This window comes from Oryctolagus cuniculus, chromosome 12 (assembly GCF_051225735.1).
Source record: "Oryctolagus cuniculus isolate XC-2025 breed Fujian yellow rabbit chromosome 12, ASM5122573v1, whole genome shotgun sequence".
In the NCBI taxonomy this organism is placed as follows: domain Eukaryota; kingdom Metazoa; phylum Chordata; class Mammalia; order Lagomorpha; family Leporidae; genus Oryctolagus; species Oryctolagus cuniculus.
This window is the reverse complement of record NC_142878.1, coordinates 88199594-88220310: the sequence shown is the minus strand read 5'-3', so window position 1 is coordinate 88220310 and position 20717 is coordinate 88199594. Positions and strand designations below refer to the sequence as shown.

Sequence of the window (20717 nt, the reverse complement as noted above, 5' to 3'; positions counted from 1 at the left end):
GTGATTAGAGAATTCCTCTGTTGACCCCTGCAGGGAACACTCTGCCTTTGATGCTGACCTCAGTTGAATAATGGCTCCTAAGTGCTGGGGTTTTAGGCTCAGCCCTGGCCAGCCGACACCTGGAAGGGTGCCTTCCCAGTGCTTCTCACTGGCCCATCCCTTATGTCTCTATGAGTTGTACCTCCAGGGCGACCTGGGGCCTTGGGGGCTCGGGGAAGAACCTCCCCTGATGAGGCGGGGCCGGGGGGCGCCTTCCAGAGCCCTCGCCCCAGTGTGAGACCTCCAGGTGCTGAGGCCATGCTGGGCAACACACAGGAAGGCTAGGATAGGCAGGCCTCTCCCTCTGTCTGTTTGTCTCTCTCTCTCTCTCTCTCTCACATACACACACACACACACACACACACGCACTCCCGGCCAGGCCCTGTCTGGAGGCAGTTCAGGACATGTTCCTTCCGGCTGAGGACAAGGGATGACAGAGTCAGGGAGAGGGCCCGGGCCCACTGAACCCCACCTCCCTGCACAGCCCTGCACCCTGTGCCCTGTGCCCATTCTTGGGAGGAGAGAAGCCATGACCCTGTGTCCCAGGTGCTGCGACCCAGCTAAGGAGCCCGAAGACCCTCAAGCAACCGTTCATTGACCAAGTCTTTCGCCTGCAGACCAGCTGGCGCCGGGCCTGCCTTTGCCATGAAGTGCAGCCTGCAGGGGCGGGGCTGGGCTTGAGGGGTCAGGGCCCCGAGCAGGCGACCATGACCTTGCAGGCTCTGTCTCAACAAGGACCTCTGCTGACTTCCCCTGTGGAGCTGGGCCCGGCCCCGCCTCCCACCCTCCTGCCCGTCCTGCTGCACCTGCCCTTATAAGGACAGTGCCGCCAGAGACGTGCGTTCTGTGTCCTCTGGCAGCTGCCCACGCAACGTCATCTGCTGTTTGCTCAAGATTTTTAACCTAAGACTGATTTTTTTTTGTCATTAACAAAATGTTTCCACGTTGAGCAGGGACATTAACTGGGTGTCAGGAGAGGGCACCAGGGAGCCAGGGACCCCGGACCAACCAGCCCAGGGCAGGGCTGCCCCTCGGACCCCACACGCTTCCAGCAGCCAACAGCTCTGAGAACTCCAGCAGGCCCTGGGCTGGTCATGTCCCCTGGTTCTTAAGCAACACCCTGTGTCCTTGGGAATGACCGCTCCCCCCACCATGTTGCCAGAGCATCTGTCACCCACCTGTCAGTCACCTGTCACCCACCCAGGGCCAGGCTGATGCTGGCCCGCACCTTGCAATCCTGAGCACCTGACTTCTCTGAGGCTGAGGCCTGAGAGGGACTAGGAGGCTCTTGGCCCTTGACCCTGGCATTGCTTGGCTCCTGGCCTTGCCCGGGAGCCCTGAACTAGCCCACGTCCGTCCAGAAGATCCTGTTCGCCTTGACTTAGCCATGGGACTGCTTCCCACGCTGATATGCAAAGTGCGCTGCTGGACAGAGTGAGAACTGGAGTGGAGGCAGCAGCCAGCAGTGAGCACATCCTGCCTGCCCCAGAGCGGGAAGCCGGATGAGGGAGAGTGGGGCTGACCCCGGGCCCCTAGGAGGCCTGGAAGTCCTGCTCCTCGTGGAGGGGCGTGGTCTCCCTCAGAGCACTTCCCTAGAGCTCCGACCCTGCCACTGGGGTCGCTGCCACCTCTTCCACTGCGAGGCCGGGACCAGAGTGTGCCAGCACACGTTTCCCGCCCAGGCCTGGCCAGCTGTGGTGCTCAGAGCGTGTGTGCAGAATGAGGAGTAAGGAGTGAGCCCCAAAAGCCCTGCAAGCAGACAGGGCCGGCTGGCTCAGGGCCCCTGTGATGTGGTGCTTTGGGGCACACACAGCAGCTTCAGGAAGGCAGCAGGGGCCGAGCAGACGCGGACGTGGGCGGCTGGCCCTGAGCAGGATGGCAGCTGGGAGCCGCGGAGCCAGGCAGAGGCGGACGGCTGCTGTGGGGCGAGGAGCCGTGGCCCCCCGTCTCTGTGACGGGCCGGGTGGGGCAGGCTCCCGGGCACCGCCCTGAGCGTCAGCCATTCTTCCGTTCTCTGTCACTGTGTAGCCAGGCCAAGGTGTCAAGATGGACATTTCTGGCAGGCACTGCGGCTCACTAGGCTAATCCTCCACCTGCAGTGCCGGCACCCCGGATTCTAATCCAGGTTGGGGCGCCGGTTCTGTCCTGGTTGCTCCTCTTCCAGGTCAGCTCTCTGCTGTGGCCCGAGAAGACAGTGGAGGATGGCCCAAGTGCTTGGGCCCTGCACCCGCATGGGAGACCAGGAGGAAGCACCTGGCTCCTGGCTTCGGATTGGCGCAGCACGCCGGCTGTAGTGGCCATTGGAAGGTGAACCGATGGAAGGAAGACCTTTTTCTCTGTCTCTCTTTTACTGTCTAACTCTGTCTGTCAAAAAAAAAAAAAAAAAAAAAAGATGGACATTTCGCGGGTCTTTCACTGTGCCTCTCAGGGACAGAGGCCCAAAGAGCCAAGGGTGGGGTGGGGGTGGGGTATCCTGGCAGAGGGGAGGTGGCACACAAAGATGAAACTGTTTTGCTTATTAATATTTCCCTAAGTTAATAAGCTGCATGGGCTCTTTTCACGTATTCAGAGAAGAATTGTGAACACTGGCTCAAATAGACCAGGCAGCATGGTAAGTGTTAAGGATTTTATTCAGTGTGAGATGCACAGGAGAGTGAGGGCTCTATCTAAGGAAGAAAAGTCTAGAAATTAAGTCAGGGTCCATACCAAGCAGAGAGCAGGTCAGGAGCTGCGTGCAGTAAGTGTTTGGTTATGAGCAGCCACAAGTAGCTTAGCACGGGTAGTGAAGGGAAGGCAAGGAGAGCCCAGGAGCCGGCCGTGTGCAGCCAGCATGTAGGCGGGCAAGCAGGGAGCTGGTGGCCCAAAGGTATGGGCAGCAAGAGCAACAAGGGGAAAGAATGGTGAAAGAGGGGCTGGGCCCTCCATGTTCCAGGCCTTTTATCCACTTCCAAAGGGGCGTGGTTACGTATGTAGCCTGATTAGCAGGTGGGCACACAGGTGGGGTCAGGTAGGGGGCTGCGCTCACCCAGGGGCATGGTGAAGGCGTGGCCTTCCAGCTCACAGATCTGATCAATCTTATCCTATCTGCATGCCTACATCAAAGGGAGTTGTCAGAGGAGAGCTGGGAGGTGGGGTTCACCTTGAGGAGGGGAGGGCCCCACAGGGACAGCGCAAGGCCACCACAACCTGGAGACCAAGAGCTGTGAGGAGAGGGCCAACCCGCAGCAGCAGTGAGGAAAAAAGGCCAGCGCAAGACCACCCTGCAGCGGGCAGCCAGGAGGCAAGGCCCGGCATCACGTGCCACCCCCCCCACCTTCTGTGGCTTTCAGAGTCCAGTGACGTCATGGGGGCGGGGCAGCCCCTGGGGGCGGGGCAGGAGAGGCAGAGACGGGGCGGGGAGTGGGGGGTTCCAGCCAGGAGCATCCCTGTGGTACCCGCCACCCCGCTTCCTACAGGAACCTGCCTGCGTTTTCCAGTGAGCGCCCTTCCGGCCCCCAACAGCAGGGGCTTCATATAATCCATGCAGTGACTGCGGGAGGTGGCCCTGTTATCATCATCGTCATCATCTTCCTCTCCACTTTATGAAGAAACTGGGTTTCCCCAGACCACACAGCAGGCAAACAATGCACTTGAACTTGAACCCAGGTCCCCTGACTCCAAAACCCATGCTTAGCCGGTTGTCAGTCTTCACCTCACGGAGGGACAAGCACAGGGTGGGCCTTCCTCATGGAAAAGGTCTCAATGTGGCCAGCGCCGCGGCTCACTAGGCTAATCCTCCACCTTGCGGCGCCAGCACACCAGGTTCTAGTCCCGGTCGGGGCACCGGATTCTGTCCCGGTTGCCCCTCTTCCAGGCCAGCTCTCTGCTGTGGCCAGGGAGTACAGTGGAGGATGGCCCAAGTCCTTGGGCCCTGCACGCCATGGGAGACCGGGAGAAGCACCTGGCTCCTGCCATCGGATCAGCACAGTGCGCTGGCCGCAGCATGCCAGCCGCGGTGGCCATTGGAGGGTGAACCAAGGGCAAAAGGAAGACCTTTCTCTCTGTCTCTCTGTCTCTCTCTCTCACTGTCCACTCTGCCTGTCAAAAAAAAAAAAAAAAGTTCTCAATGAAGGGAGGAGAGGAGGGGGAGGAGTTTGGGGGGGGTGAGAGACAAGTGCTGGCCTCTAAGTCCTCACTTCACCCTCAGAAGATCCTTCAGGGTAGGAATTGTCTCCTTGTTTGGAGTTGAGGTGCCTTCATTTCGGAGAGGTCACCTGGTCACACAGCAGTCACTGCCGGAGCCAGGGTTTGGCTCCCCAGGCAGCTGGCAGAGCTGGCAGAGTATGGCACCTACAAGATGCCCCCGCCCCACGCTGTCCCTCTCAGAGCCTGCGGAAGGCCCTGGTTACAGTGAAGATGCGCTCCCTGCAAGGAGCAGCCGGCAGTGGCTTCAGGCCCCCCTCGGAGTTGAACAAATCAGACGTATGTGGTGCCCAAACACCACCACCAACAACCAAGTCCTTTGCAGCCAGTGGGAAGAATGGGGCACAGGAGGCTGGCTTTTCCTGGAGAAAGTCAGGCTGGAGGCTGGAATGGGACAGGGCAAGGCCAGGTCCGGTCCCATGAGAACCACTCTCTGGGGTGTCCCAGCAGCAGCCCCGGCGACCCGCATGGCAGGCTGGGAAGGGCTACTGCAGATGCAGGTTTAGCTCGGGTGACCTCCCGGCTGTGCGTCTCCCTTGTCCTCACTGTCCCCCACGAGACGGGGTGGACTAGACGCTGCACCCTGCTCCACACCCTCATTCTCTTAGCTGCTGGGATGGCACAGAGGGGTCCCTTTCCTGTGCTCCCCATGCTTGTGGGGGCAGGATCATCCATTCCTCTGCCACGAGGCGGTGACTGGCCGCAGCTGTGTCTCCCACAGCTTGGCTAATTTGCCTGGGAAGTGACAGCAACTTTGAAGTAAAGCAATTAGGATGAAAAGAGGCCCAGCTGCTTGGGGCCAAAGGAAGATAAACAGCCTGGCCCTCTGTGTGCTCCCGGGCCAAGAGGAGCAATCCTTCAAGGGATGATCAGCGTTTCCAACCCCAGCCTTCCCCCGCCTTGAGGGAAGAGAAGCGACTCCCAGCCGCTGTGGTTCCCAGCTCTTGCCACAGTGTACTGTGCACTCCACAGCTCATCGCCTCCTCCTGGACGTCTTCCTGGCCCCACCAGGAATGGCAGCCTTGCCTCGGCTTCTCTGCGTAGCTCTCCCATGGGCTGTCCCTGGATGGGCCCATCCGTGAACTCACTCGTTTTGTCAACAGATGAGCATTGCTCATTCATTCAACAAGGATGGGGCCCGCACAGTTGCGGTGGCGCAGTGGGTTATGCCGTGGCTTGTGGTACTGGCGTCCCACATCGGAGTGCCAGTTACAGTCCTGGCTGCTCTGCTTCTGATCCACCTTCCCACTAACGCACCTGGGAAGGCAGCAGATGATGGCTCAAGTGGTCGGGCCTCTGCCACCCACGGGGGAGACCGGATGGAGTTCCAGCCTCCTGGATTTGGCCTGGCCCAGGCCTGGATGTTGCAGCATTTGGGGAATGAATCAGCGGATGAAGAGCCTTCTATCACTCTGCTTTTCAAATAAGTTAATTAATTTTTTTAAAAAACAAATATTTATTGAGTTCTGTCTACATTCTAGGCACTGGTGGTTGAGCAGGGAAAACAGACAAAACAGACAAAAACCTCTGTCTTCACAGAGCTCACATTTTAGCAGGCAGAAACACAACAGGAGGAAACAACACGGAAGACGATGCCGCCAAAGGACTGGGGAATGCTGAGAAGGGGGCGGTAGGAAGACCTCCGCTGTGGTGCAGCGGGTAAAGCCGCCGCCTGCAGTACCAGCTTCCCATATGATCGCTGGTTCGAGTCCCGGCTGCTCCACTTCCCATCCAGTTCTCTGCTGTGGCCTGGGAAAGCAATAGAAGATGGCCCAAGGACTGCACCCACATGGGAGACTGGGAAGAAGCTCCTGGCTCCCGGCTTCGGATCAGCACAGCTCCGGCTGTTGCAGTCATTTGGGGAGTGAACCTGCAGATGGAAGACCTCTCTCTCTGTCTCTGTCGCTCCCTCTAACTCTGCTTTTAAAATAAATAAATAAACCTAAAAAGAAAGAAAGGCCTCCAAAGGGAAGTGGCCTCCGGGCACAGGACCTTGGGGAACTGGGGGGTGAGCCAGGCAGAGGGCCCCATTTAAAGCCCGCGAGCTGGGTGTGTGTGTGTGTGTGTGTGTGTGTGCCTGCTGTGTCTACAGAGCAGCAGTGAGGCCAGGGGAATGGTGTCAGAGATCCGGAATGGAGTGGGCGAGGGGCCCTCCCGCGGCTGCTGAGCTGCAGAGCCACACGTCCCGACTGACTGTCGTGAGCAAGGCCCTGGCTGCCAGGTGACGACTGAAGGGGAGAAAGCAAGGCCGCCAGCCCCGGTGGGATGCGGGGAGGCCGGCTTCTCTGCCTGTGCCCAACGGGCCGTATTAGCAAAGCAGGCGCATTTGCAGGGAGGGGAGAGCTTGGGGTTCAGGGCGTTGAGAGTCAGATGAGCCCCGCAAAGAGGTGAGGCTGCAGAGAGCAGGGCAAGGGGAGGGGCTTATTAGGGAGGCCGCCAGACACCCTGCTCCTCAGCCAAGCAGGAGCCCAGCACACAGCACAAGCAAATGGCCCTGCGTTCAGAGCCAGGTTCCGCCACTTCCTAACTGGGTCTCTCCCAACTGTGTGACCTGGGGGCGGGTTTTGTTTTGTTTTCCTTTAAGAGGGGGTGTGGGGGTTCCACAATTCTCTGAAGCTCAAGGGAGCCCGCTGTGGGAAAGCGCCTCGTGAGCACTCTGTCTTTAAGCATCAAAGCTACAGAAAAGGCGCTCAGCCGAAGGAACAGCAAACAGCAGGGCCAGCAGGCCCCGTTGGAGCAGCTGCAGGGCAGCGGGGCACTGAGGTCTCCGGCCACGAGGGCCCACAGCTCAGTGTCATGGGTCCCTGTGCCAGCAGGTGCTCAGCACTGGTCAGGACAGCGAGCCAGGAAGAAATCCTCAAGAAAAATTACTCACGACTTGAAAGAGAAGCAAGGCACCGGCGCTGTGGCACAGAAGGTTAATCCTCTACCTGTAGCACCGGCACCCCCTATGGATGCCGGTTCGAGTCCTGGCTGCTCCTCTTCCCATCCAGCTCTCTGCTATGGCCTGGGAAAGCAGTAGAAGATGGCCCAAGCACTTGGGTCCCCACACCCATGTGGGAGACCCGGAAGAAGCTCCTGGCTTTGGATCGGCCCAGCTGTGGCCATCGCAGCCATTTGGGGAGTGAATCAGTGGATGGAAGACCTTTCTGTCTCTCCCTCTCACTGTCTGTAATTCTACCTCTCAAATAAATAAATAAAATCTTAAAAAGAGAAGCAAAAGGAGGCCTGCATGTCCTAGGGTGGCAGTGGACAGCAAGCAAAGAATTACTCCGTCATCAAGGGGAATGTTAGCTTTTACAATTTCTTAGCAAGTAGGGCCCCGCCTTTGTCAAATTCTGGGCTAATTTGCAGATGCACACATAGATAGGCCCGTACATGTGTGTGAAGATGCAAAGGATTTTTTTTTCCAGTAAAAGAACCATAAAATGTATGATTTCAATGCCCCGTAAGATATTCAGTAGCTTCACTCCTAACTCGGCAAACTTAGTCATCAGCAAGTCCTGTGCAACTAATTAGATCTCTTGCGAGCGCTCTTTTCAACCAGCTTCATCATTCCTCTGGTTCTCCTCCTAGCAAGTGAAATAAATCACGGGTACGTGGTAAAAATCCATCCTTTAACAGAACCACAAGTAAGGACTCTGCCACGCTGTGCGGCTTCAGAGCAGCCATTCAGCTTCTGAGGGTCCCGCGTCTCTTCCACCACAGGGCAGGTGCCCAGCTCCGAGGACTGCGGCCGTCTGAAGGGGCCGATGGGTGTGAGAGTCCTGTGCACAGCAATCAGGATGCCGAAGCCACGGTTTATTGTTGCGACTCATCAGTCCAAGCTACTCCGGGGCTGGCGGGGCTCAGGCCTTGGAGGGCAGCTTTCGCTTATGTCTTGGGCTTGGCCCACAGGTCAGGAGAAGAGGCAGCTAAGGGCAGCCTCGACACTTGTCTCCACGGCTAGGAGGTGCCATGCTGATGCTGTGTTACCCACTTCTGATGAGGTCCTGCAGGATGGAGGCCATCGAAGACCACTTAGAGCCGTCTGCCCCAAGGGCACGGAGAGGCCGGAGGGCCAGGGCAGAGAATTCTAAAGGAGGGACCAGAGCCCTCGTCTGACAGCAGGGGTCTCTAAGTGGCCTCTGCAGCCCCAGTGCTTGCAAGACTTCATTGTTTTATTCTGCAGGTGGGGAGGTGCACAGCCCTGCACAGGTTGCACACACACACACACACACAGAAAGCGGTTGCAGCCAAGGGTCCAGTGAATAACGCAGGCACAGAGGTCAGAAAAATGGGGAGCTGCACAGAAAAGGTGGGTGCAGAGCCAACAGAGAAAGGGGCAGGGAAGACACTTCAGGCCCAGAGAAAGGCAGCAGCAGAGGGGAGGAAGAGGGACTGAAGCCCGAGAATGTGGGGGAGGGGTTGCGACCAAGGAAGATGGGGAGGCAGCACCGGGTGCATCCCTTGAGCGACCTCAAGTCATGGCGTCTGTCCAGTGCCCCTGCGCCGATGGCAAGAAAGGGGTGAGCAAGGGGCTCGCCCTTGGGTGCTGCCCTGAGGTTTCACATTCACAGAGAAGTCCGGGGGCACCCTCCCTCCCTCCCACAGATCTCACTTCCCGCTCAGCTCAGCTGCCTGCGACATCCGCCAGGCCACAGCCCCTGCCTGACCCCTCCATCCACAGCTGCTTTCCCTCCACGACTTGGCTCAGAGACCCTTCCCACCGGCTCCGGCCCCCCCCCCCCCCCCCGGCCTGTCACTCTCTCCTGAGCTGTCACTCTCTCCGGTATGAGCCTGTGCTTACAGCAGCTACTGTGTCCTGCCTGATCTCATCCCCCACCCCCACGGTCTGCACAGCCTCCTCTTCCCTAGAATTCTGTAGCTTCCTCTCCCTGTTTTCCTCCTGCCCTGATATCTTCAGTACTTTCTTTTATAACAATGAAGGTGGATTTTGTTTTTAAAAAGACCTTGCATTAAGGCAATGTGCACAAACCATCTTGTGCCGTAACTCTTGAGATCCAGACTCTAAGCTGCATGAACCTCTCTCTTGTAACTATAGCTCTCATCAGACCCAGCACTGTGGTGGGCACACAGCAGGTGCCTCATTTTTGCCTACTGATTGACAGTTTGCTCAGTGCCCCTTAACCTAGTCCCTGCCGGTGCTCAAGGACTGGCCCATGCACATACAAACCTGGATTCTTCAAATCCCAACGTCCCCTCCACCCTCACTGGCACTGCCAGCCAAGCCCTAAGCAGAGCCCAAGTTCACGCCAGAAGGCGCTAGAGCTGGCTGTCTCCACGAGGAGGGCCAGGTTGCCGGCAGTTCCTAAGGCCACGCCCAACACACGCAGCCCCGGCTCAGGGCAAACTCAGGGCGCCACCTCCCCAGCCGGCCCAGGGGTCACAGTTCTGGAGTTGTGGAGGCCATGGGCCCTGAAGCGCCAGGCGGCAGCCTCAGGAGAAAGGTCTGCAAAGAACCGGGCCGCGGGAAGCCGGCTTTTTCCCCGAGCAGTCGCCAGGCGCCACCCTCGATGGCGTAGAGCACCGTGAATACGCGGTTGACCGTGTAGACCGTGTCCCCACGCACCACCGCCGTGAAGAGCGCGCCCTTGCTGTTGACGAACTGGCCGGGCAGCGCCGTCCACTGGCCCGTGGCCAGGTTGAGGCAGTCAATGGCGCAGTGCAGGAAATCGTCGGAAGGCCCGTTGCGCACCACATAGAGGCTGTCGCGGTGGGCCACCATGCAATGGCCGTAGCTCTGCGGCCGCCGCAGCTCGGCCACCGGCAGCCAGGCATCGGGCCGCGCTGCGTACTCCACCACGGCCGTGGTGTCTGCCGGCCGCCACAGGCACACAAAGAGGCGGCCACGCGCGTGGGCGCAGGGCACGCCGGCGGCCGGCTGCGGCAGGTCGGCCACGAAGCTCCAGCAGCGGGCGGCCGGGTCGTAGCGCTCCACGGAGCTCATGGGTGTCCTCTGGAACTCGCCTCCGATGGCATAGAGGTAGCCCTCAAAGCCGGCCAGCGTCGTGTCGTAGCGCGGCTGGTGCGGGCTGGGGAACGGGCGCCACGTGCCGCCGTCGGGGTCGTAGCAGAAGCCCAGCTCCACCACCTCCTTGCTGGCGCCACGCACGCCGCCCACGATATAGAGCTTGTTGCCCAGCGTGGCCACGCCCGCCAGCATCGTGCTGGCCTCAAGGGGCAGCGCGGCCAGCGTGCGCCACGCGTCCTCCTCCTCGTCCAGGTAGCACAGCGTGCGCGACGCGTCCTCCAGGAAGCCAGGCGTGGGCGTGTGCGTGCTCACGGCCACGTAGCTGCTGGGCCGCTGGGCGGCCACGTAGGCGCGCGCCTCGGGCAGGGCCAGCTCGGCCGCCAGCTCGCGCGCGCCGTCGCGGATGAAGAGCGCGGCGCTGTGGAGCAGGTCGTGCAGGCCGAAGGCGGCGGCCGCGTCGCACAGCAGCGCGCAGTTGTCCGACGTGAGGCTGTGCTCCAAGAAACGTGCCAGCGCCGGCGCCTGCAGGAAGGCGGCGCACTCCACTGCCTGCAGCAGCTCCTCGGCGGCCGCCAGCGCTGGGCGCTCCCCGCGCAGCACCTGCAGCGTGGTGCGGAAGCCGCTGGCGCTCAGCACGCCCAGGCGCACCTCGGCCGCGCGCGCCTCGCGCATGCCGGAGCGGAAGAGGCCGTGGAAAAAGCCGCAATGCTCCACCAGCAGGGCCCGCTCGGCCTCGAAGAGCTGGCCGCCCACCCACACCTGCACCGCGGCCTCCGGGCCCCGCGGCATGGCGAGCAGGAGGGGAGGCTGCCGCTGACGCCGGGGCTCCCCCAGTGCGGAAAATGCTTCCCCGGGGGATATAAATATCTCCCTGGCTAAAGATAGTACGGCTCATGTGATGTGGTGGCCCGGGGCTGGGTGGCCGCGGGCCCGGAGGATGGTTGGAGACCGGTGTGGTGGCTCCCTGTCGCAGGAGGAGCAGTACCCATATCCTGCACCTACTGCGTGCCGGGCGCTTCGATGGCCCCTTACTGAGATGGCACGTGGGACACACCTCACACCGGCCCTGTGCCCTGCGCGAATGCCTGAGCTTCTGGGTATGCCGTTTACTCATCTGGAAAATGGGGCCAATATGGGGCGGGGCTGTGGCGGAGAAGGCTAAGCCTCCACCTACCGCGGTGGCATCCCATAATGGCCATGAGTTCGAATCCTGGCTATTCCACTTGCGATCCAGCTCCCTGCTGACGGCCTGGAAAAGTAGCGGAGGATGGCCTGAGCGCTTGGGCCCCTGCACCCACGTGGTCCCGCTCCCATGTGGGAGACCCAGAAGTTCCTGACTTCTGGCTTCGACCTGGCCCAGCCTCTGCCATTGCAGCCATTTGGGGAGTGAACCAGTGGATAGAAGATTTCTCTCATCTTCTCTATCTCTGCCTTTCAAATAAATAAATAAATCTTTTAAAATAAAATGCAGTGGGGGCCGGCACTGCGGCTCTCTAGGCTAATCCTCCGCCTGCGGCGCCAACACTCCAGGTTCTAGTCCCGGTTGGGGCGCCGGTCCTGTCCTGGTTGCTCCTCTTGCAGTCCAGCTCTCTGCTGTGGCCCGGGAAGGCAGTGGAGGATGGCCCAAGTGGTTGGGCCTTGCACCCGAATGGGAGACCAGGAGGAAGCACCTGGCTCCTGGCTTGGGCTCGGCGCAGCACGCCGGCCGTGGCAGCCATTTGGGGGGTGAACCAACGGAAAAGGAAGACCTTTCTCTCTGTCTCTCTCTCTCACTGTCTAACTCTGCCTGTCAAAAAAAAAAAAAATGCAGTGGGAAGTATTAGTTATGAGGGTGGGACGCACAGGTCAGAGGAAGGGGTAGAAGATGAGTGAGTAGCGTGGGCCAGGACCTCTCCAGAGCCATGTTCTCTGTAACATGGGATGAATAGCAACCTGCATTGCAGATGCTAGTCCAGTAAAGGCCCCGTATGTGCCCGATTCCTCCACTGGGGGTTCTGGAGCTTAGGAAAAGGAAAGTGGGGCTGCTGAGGCGATGGGTGCCTGCGGGTGGGAAGCAGGGCTTCTTGAGGTAATAATGGTTAACTTTGACCTTGTGTGAAATGTGGGCACCATTGTAAGCACTTTACACCAGCTCCTTCGATCATTGCAACAGTCCTATGTAAGGGATCATCAAAATGTTGGTGGAGGGAGACAGGCATCCAGCGCAGTGGCTAAGATGCCTACATCCCATATAGAAGTATCTGGGTTCGAATCCTGGCTCTGCACATGACTCCAGTATTTATGCTAATGCAGCCCTTGGGAGGCAGCTCAAGTAATTGGTTTCCTGCCACCCACGTGGGAAACCTGGATTCAGTTCCCAGCTCTGCCCCCTGCAGCTCCAGCTGTTGCAGATATCTGGGGAGTGGACCAACAGATGGGAGCACACTCTGTTTCTCTGTGTGTCTTTCAAATATTTTTTTAAAGATTTATTTATTTGAAAGAGTTACACAGAGAGAAGGAGAGGCAGAGGGAGAGGGAGAGAGAGAGAGTCTTTCATCTGATGGTTCACTCCCAATTGGAGCTGATCCAGAGCCAGGAGCCAGGAACTTCTTCCTGGTCTCTCACACAGATGCAGGGGCCCAAGCACTTGGGCCATCTTCCACTGCTTTCCCAGGCCATAGCAGAGAGCTGGATCAGAAATGGAACAGCTGGGATTCAAACCGGCACCTGTATGGGATGCTGGCACTGGAGGTGGCAGCTTTACTCACTACATCACAGCACCGACCCCTCAAATAAATGATTTTTAAAAATTGAGGGGGCTGAGGCTGGGGTAGCAGGTTAAGCTGCCATCTGCAGCACTGACATCCATGTTCAAGCTGGTTTGAGTCCCAGCTGCTCCACTTCTTATTTATTTATTTATTTAATTTTTTAAAAAAAGATTTATGTACTTATTTGAAAAGCAGAGTTATAGAGAGGCAGAGGCGGGGGGTGGGGGAGAGAGAGAGAGAGAAGTCTTTCATCTGTTGGTTCACTTCCCAAATGGCCGCAATGGCCAGAACTGGGCAGATCTGAAGGTGGGTGCAGGGGCCCAAGGACGTGGGCCTTCTCCTTCTCCTTCTTCTCCCTTATGTAATAAATATAAATTTCATAGGTATAGCTTTTGGAATATAGTGGTTCTTGCCCCTATACCTGCTCTCCCACCCCCACCCCCATCCCACCTCCTTACTCCCTCTCCCATCCCATTCTTCATTAAGATTCATTTTTAATTATCTTTATATACAGAAGATCAACTTAGTATATCCTAAGTAAAGATTTCAACAGTTTGCACCCACACAGACACACAAAGTATAAAGTACTGTTTGAAGAAAAGTTTTACCGTTAATTCTCATAGTACACCTCATTAAGGACAGAGGTCCTACATGGGGAGCAAGTGCACAGTGACTCCTGTTGTTGATTTAACAATGGACATTCTTGTTTATGATTTCAGTAATCATCTGAGGCTCTTGCCATGAGCTGCCAAGGCTATGGAAGCCTTTTGAGTCCACAAACTCCATCAGTATTTAGACAGGGCCATAAGCAAAGTGGAAGTTCTCTCTTCCCTTCAGGGAAAGGTACCTCCTTCTTCATCTTCTACTGCTTTCCCAGACCTTAGCAGAGAGCTGGATTGGAAGTGGAGCAGCCAGGACACGAACTGGTGCCTATATGGGATGCCGGCACTGCTGGCAGCTGTTTTACCCACTATGCCACAGTGCCAGCCCCTGTTCCACTTCTGATCCAGCTCCCTGCTAATGTGCTGGGGAAAGCAGCAGAAGATGGCCCAAGTACTTGGGCCCCTGCACTGTTAGAGAGACCCAGAAGAGATTGAGGCTTCTGACTTCTGGGTTGGATTAGCCCAGCTCTGGCCATTCTGGCCATTTGGAGAATGAATCAGTTGATGGAAGCCATATCTCTGTGTGTCTCTCCCTCTCTTTTTGTAACTCTGCCTTTCAAATAAATACAAATATTTCTTTTTAAAAAGTCTGTGGAACATGCATGTTATGAGAAAACTATGTACAGATTTCTACATTTTTGTACCAAAATACACTTGTTTTAATTCCATACCCATGAACTTTTTGAAGTATCCTCATTTCCCCCATTTAATACATTATCCAAGTATTGCCTATGGCAGCACCGTGAGCTAGAGTGGACCCATTTCACAGATACAGAGACTGAGGCACCAAGAGGTCTGGTCACATGGCCAGAGTGGCAGAGCTAGGGTCTGGAGGCAGCGAATCGGAGCCTGGAGTGTGTTCCCCCACCCGCTGTGCTCTGCTGCCGCCCCTATGGCAAACGCTAGGCCGTCTCCTGTCAGGAAGTCAGAGCTGGAAGCAAGGGCAGGCTCAGATGGTTGGATGCCTCCGTGTGCAGAGTGGAGGACCTAGGACGGACAGCCCCAGGCCTCCTGCGGCCCTCTCCAGGGCGCCTTTTTTTTCCCTTTCTACTGCCCAGAACTTTCCTCGGTGGCCAGCTAAGAGTCCACTTCCCAAAGTGCCAAGTAAAAGGAAACTTAGGGATTCTCTTCTCCTGCCCCCTTATTCTGCAGGCGAGGAAACAGGCCCAGCCCTGTGTGGGGTGGTACCTGCAGATCAGGAGCAGCTCAGCCACCTGCCTCCACCTGTCATCACCTCCTGCAGCATGGAGTGTCTCACAGTGACCAAGCAGGGGGACTTCCTCCCCCTTGGGAAAGCCATGCGCCCAGGCCCTCACGTGGGAATCTGCAGACCCCCACAAACGAGCCTCTCCTGCTGGGGACCTCCCACCCAGTTCACTTTATCAAACGTGTGCTGACTGCGCATGTGAGCCTGGGAAGCCAGAGGCCTGGAGGAGGCAGCCAGAAATATCAGCGCTCAGCCCCAGGGACAGTACAGGAAGAGGGGGAGGAGACGGAGGGCATGGGCAGGCGTCCCCAGGAACACCATCCCAGGCTCTGTGCCAGCTCTCTCCTTGCCCGAGGCCAGGCTTTGGCTGCCCAGGCAGCAGGCGTGACGATCCGTCTGTGTGCAGTGCCAGCTCCTGACTGTGTCCTTACTGGGGACCTGAGTGGTAAGGACAGGGTTTCACAGATGAGCAAAGAAAGGCTTGGAGATGAGATGGCCTATCCTTAGTGATGAACAATGTGGAATTGGCTTGAGCCCCCATCAATCGACCCCAGGCCCTGTCCTCTGGCCCTAGCCTGCCTGCTCCTCACCCACCCAGCTGCTTTCTCCAGGGCTCAGATAAGGGACTGGGTGAGTGGGGGCTGATTCCCAGGGGTTGATTTCCAGGGGTTGGGGGCTACAGCACAGTCCTGGGGGCTTAGGTGCCTCCCTGTTGCAGACAGCTGGTAACTGGCAAGCACTCCCAGATAGAACCATTCCCCAGAGCAGGAGGCACAAAGGACGGCAGCCCCTCCCAGCTGCAGAGTGCTCCCCGGGTGGGCTGGGGCTCGTGCACACTCCCGTGTTCCACCTTCAGCAGCCAGGCGGTGGGGAGGGGGTCAGCCAAGGAGGGGTCCTAGGTCTGAAGCTGGCCCTGCCCCCCAGGCCCAGCAGGAGACTCTGTGCAGCTGGGGAAAGTTTCCTCCTTCCGGAAACGGAGTGGCCCTCTGGGATTTGGAGAGGACAAGGAACTATCCCGGCTGTGGGCGGCCCACGGAGTTCCCAGGCCCTGGCCGACCCCACACCAACCTCCGGCTCTGCTTTGCACCCCGCCCCCCCGCCCCGCCATCCCCCCTCCCCGCACTGGTGGAGGTTGGGGGTGGGGACAGGGAAGGAGTCGGCTCACACTGAGCCTTGCAGAGCCCAGCTCCAGCCCTGCCCCTCTCTGTATCCACCAGCGCAGGCACACCGTGAGGGGCTGTCAGGTGGAGTCCCGCCCCGTGCCAGTTCCTCCTCTGCTAGGGGAGACACAGCCCTTGCCCTGGAGCTGGGAAGCCCTGGCTGTTTCTGCCCACAGTGGTGTTTCTCCGGCCTCTTACAGGGTAGAGGGTAGCTTGCACTGCCTGAACCCAGAAGAGGAAGAGCCCTGGGCTAGGAGCTGGTATTCCTGTGTGGGCTTTGATGCTGGCACTGTGCTGACTTGCAAAAGCGACCCAACCTCTCCAGGTCCCCGATGTTCATTCGTAAAGCCATGGACTTGGTTCTGCCTAGCTTAGCATCGCCCCACCCGGGACGTGCCTTCACACTGGGGCTCCGGGGAAGACAGCAACCTCACCACCGCGTCCTAGCTTCACGTGGAAGGGCTCCTGGAGAGCCTCGCTGGCCCTCCACGTCTGGACCTGTACACGCCCCACCTGTTCACTCCAGGACATCTGTTGAGCGCCTGCTGTGTGCCCACTGTGCTGCCCAGGGCTGGGCCTCTGTACTTTTCAGTGCCCGAGGGCCCCCCGTGAGAGCCTTGTGGGGAGATCAAAGGAATTGGGCTCCTTTGTGCTAATAGAATAGGCTCTCCCTTAAACCCAGGGCCCAGATTTCTCATGTGGCAGCTGCGACTTCTCCGTGAGTACATGTGGAGTGTGTGCCATTCATGTCTGCAGGAGCGGGGGGCCCTAGCATTTGCTTTTCTGAGCCCTGGGACAAGCTGTGGGCAGGACACTTTCCTATCTCACGTAATCCTTAATAGTATGCACATTTATTTATGGCAGAGGGAGAGAACGGGACAGAGATCTTTCCTCTGCTGGTTCACTCCCCAAATGCCTGCAACAGCTGGGACTGGGCCCGGATGAAGCCAGGAGCCTGGAACTCTACTGGATCTCTCAGGAGATCTTCCCGGCACCTGATGGCTCGCAGGCTGAGCATTAGCAGAAAGCTGGAACCAGAAGTAGAGCTGGGACTTGAACCCAGGCACCCCAGAATTGGATGTGGGCACCCCAAGTGGTATCTTACCTGCTGTACCAAACGCCTGCCCCGTCCTCGAAATCTGAGGAACTGATGCCCTGAGAGGCAGCGTGGCTGATGCCAGGCCTGACAGTAGGGAGCCGAAGCTGCAGACCGGCTCAGCCCACAGCGCGCTCTGCCGGGTGCTGGACCAGCCGGCCTCGGGTGAGCTGAGTTCAGGCCTGGTTGCGGTGGTGGGGTGGGCGCGGGGCCCCTCCCAAGCCTCAGGCATTGAGCAGGGGCGGACGTTGGGCACTTAGCGTGCACAGCTGAGGGCTCCAGGAGCCAGCTGGCAGCCAGCTCGAACAACCTCTGAACAAGGAGGAGCTGAGAGCATCCCATCCCATCTCGCGAGTCATGATGGAGTCCGCTCTGCACACCGCAGGGGGTGTGGGCGCCCCTCGCTGCGGTCAGTGGCAGGGATTCGCAGAGACTTCCTTTGATGGCTCAGGCGGCTGGACTCCACCTGCCCCTGCCGTGCAGCCAGACTCTGCCTCCTCCAGCTCCCACGTCCTGCTTGGGCCGAGAGGCTTGAATTTTTCTTTCTTTTAAAATTTATTTTGAAAGACGGAGAGATGGAGATGGAGATGAGAGATAGAGATAGAGATAGAGATAGAGATAGAGATAGAGATAGAGACAGAGGGAGAGGGAGAGGGAGAAGGAGGAAGAGGCAGAGAGGGAGGGAGGGAGAGGGGGAGGGGGAGAGGGAGAGAGGGGGAGAGGGAGAGAGGGAGAGAGAGAGAGAGAGAGAGAGAGAGAGAGGTCTACCATTCACTGGTTCATTTCCCAAATGCCCACAACAACCAAGGATGGGCCAGGCTGAAGCCAGGAGCCTGAAACTCAAGCCGGATCCCCCAGTGTTGAGGTGTACAGATAAAGCCGCAGCCTGCAACGCTGACATCTCACGTGACTTCTGACCCAGCTCCCCACTAATGGCCTGTGAAAAACAGCAGAAGATGGCCCAGGTGCTTGGGTTCCTACACCTACGTGGGAGACCTGGGTGAAGCTCCTGGCTCCTGGCTTCCACCTGGCCCAGCCCCAGCCATCGTGGCCATATGGGGAGTGAACCAGAAGATAGAAGAGCTCTCTGTGTCTCTCCTTTTTTTTTTTTTAATAACTCTGACTTTCATATAAATAATTTTTTAACATATTTATTCTTATTTATTTGAAAGGCACAGTTAAAGAGAGAGAGAGAGAGAGAATCAGAGAGAGAAAGACAGGGAGGGAGAGACAGATCTTCCATCCAGTGGTTCACTCCTGAATGGCCACAATGGCTATGGCTGGGCCAGGCCAAAGCCAGGAGCCAAGAGCTTCATCTGGGTCTCCCACATGGGTGCAGGGGCCCAAGGACTCGCTTCCCCAGGCCATGAGCAGGGAGCTGTATTGGAAGTAGAGCAGCCTGGACTCGAACCGATGCCCATATGGGATGCCAGTGTCACAGACAGCAGCTTTACCTGCTACGTCATAATGCCAGCCCCATAAATCTTTAAAAAAAAAAAAGAAGAAGAAGAAGAAGAAGAACCCGGGGCCGGCGCCGAGGCTCACTAGGCTAATCCTCCGCCTTGCGGCGCCGGCACCCTGGGTTCTAGTCCTGATCGGGGCACCGGATTCTGTCCCGGTTGCCCCTCTTCCAGGCCAGCTCTCTGCTGTGGCCAGGGAGTGCAGTGGAGGATGGCCCAAGTGCTTGGGCCCTGCACCCCATGGGAGACCAGGAGAAGTACCTGGCTCCTGCCATCGGATCAGCGTGGTGCACCGGCTGCAGCGTGCTGGCCGCAGCGGCCATTGGAGGGTGAACCAACGGCAAAAGGAAGACCTTTCTCTCTGTCTCTCTCTCTCTCACTGTCCACTCTGCCTGTAAAAAAAAAAAAAAGAACCCGGTCTCCCACGTGGGTGGCAGGGACCCAAGCACGTGAGCCGTCACCTCCTGCCTCCCAGGACGTGCACTAACAGAAAGCTAGAATCAGAAGTGGAGCTGCGACATGAACCCAAGCATTCTGACATGGGACGTGGGCAGCCCAGTGGCATCCTGCTGCCAAGCACCTGTGCTGGTCTGGGTTTGATAGACCTGAGAACAGATGGACGCTGGGTAACCGCCTTCCCCCGCCCACTGCCTGCAGCACCCTCGGCGGGCGGTGGCCAGGCTCAGGTATGCGGCCGGGGGTCTGTGCAGGTCCCCAGCAAGCCCTCTCTCCTGCAGAACTCCAGTGACTTCTGCTCCCCCCAACACGCTCCTCCAGGTCCCCGTCTTCCTTCACAGGACGGGGCCAGCCTCAGGAAGTGGCTCAAGCCCGGATCCCACTTTCTCAGCTCCTGAGAGCCGTGGAGGGTTTCCGGCCTAAGGGTTTCATCTAAACAAGCCCCTCCAGGGCCTGGAGCGTTAGCAAGACAGCTGGTTTACCAGGCTCTCCCAGAAACATCCTGTCCAGGAAAGCCAATTCCTTCTTTGGTGGCGGGAAGCTGCTACCAGCTCTGACCCGGAACCGAACCTCTGCCCGCTGGCCTGCGTTTCCTTGGTTTCCCTTGTGGGTGGCTGAGTAGATGAGTGACCATCTGGGAGAGGGGAGAGAAGGGGATGCAGTGAGAGGTCTCGGAGCCCCCCGTGCTCTTCCCCCCTCTAGCCTGAGCGCATTCCGGAAGTCAGGCCCCCAAGGTTCTAGAATGTACTCAGGCACGGAGCCCAGGGCTGATTCTGTCACCTGTATTGGGTCCGAGTCACATCGTGGACTTTCAGATTTACCTTCCTCTTGTTTTTGTATCTAAAAACTTGGGGTGAGGGGAGGGGGTTGGCACTGTGGTATAGAAGGTTAAGCCTCTGCCTGCAGTGCCGGCATCCCACATGGCGCCAGTTCAAGACTCAGCAGTTCCACTTCCAATCCAGCTCCCTGCTAATGCACCTGGTAAAGCAGCAGAAGATGACCCATGTGCTTGGGCCCCTGCAACCATGTGGGACACCTGGAAGAAGTTTCTGGTTCCTGGCTTTGGTCTGGCCCAGCCCTGGCAGTTACAACCATTTGGTGAGTGAACCAGTGGGTGAAAGATCTCTCTCTCTCTCTCTCTCTCTCTCTCTCTCTCTCTATTTCTGCCTTTAGAATAAATAATCTTTAAATACATGTATATATTTATTTAAATTTTTTTCATTTATTTGAAAGGTAGAAAGAGAGATCTTCCATCTGCTGGTTCCTTCCCCAAGTGCCTGGAACAACTGGGGCTGGGCCAGGCAGAAGCCAGGAGCCCAGAACTCCATCCGGGTCTCCCACATGGGTGGCAGGGACCCGAGCACTGGAGCCATCACCTGCTGCCTGCCAGGGTGTCATTACCGGGAAGCTGATCCCAAGCAGAGATGGGACTCAAAGCTCAGCACCGATCTGGGCTGCAGGTCCTGGCAGGGCAGAGTCCCTGTGCTGCTGCAGTGCCCACCTGCCCTCTGTCTCTGTTCGCAGATGAGGAACCTGACACCCAAGGCAAGGAGCTGGAGCCTTGGAGTGCAGGTTCCCCGGCGGGTCCTCTGCCAGATCTTCAGCGTTATAACCAGTTACCCTGAGTCCCCAAGGGGGTGACCACCAACACACTGGCCGGCTGGGGGCGCCCCGCTTTAGAACAAACACCCCCTTTACACGACAGGCCACAAACACACGCCACTCATGAACTGC

The 20717-nt window shown here is 57.9% G+C and overlaps 1 protein-coding gene across 1 annotated transcript; it reads right to left on the bottom strand.

Moving 5' to 3' along the window:
• Positions 1 to 5657: 5657 nt before the first annotated feature.
• KBTBD13 (kelch repeat and BTB domain containing 13) lies at positions 5658 to 11035 on the bottom strand. The gene has a single exon (XM_008268886.5). It carries the CDS (start codon positions 10982 to 10984, stop codon positions 9608 to 9610), a length of 1377 nt encoding a protein of 458 aa, XP_008267108.2. The 5' UTR covers positions 10985 to 11035; the 3' UTR covers positions 5658 to 9607.
• Positions 11036 to 20717: the final 9682 nt, after the last annotated feature.

Coding starts and splice junctions, on each gene's coding strand:
- KBTBD13 (XM_008268886.5), bottom strand. CDS start 10,984: ATGCCGCGGGGCCCGGAGGCCGCGGTGCAGGTGTGGGTGGGCGGCCAG.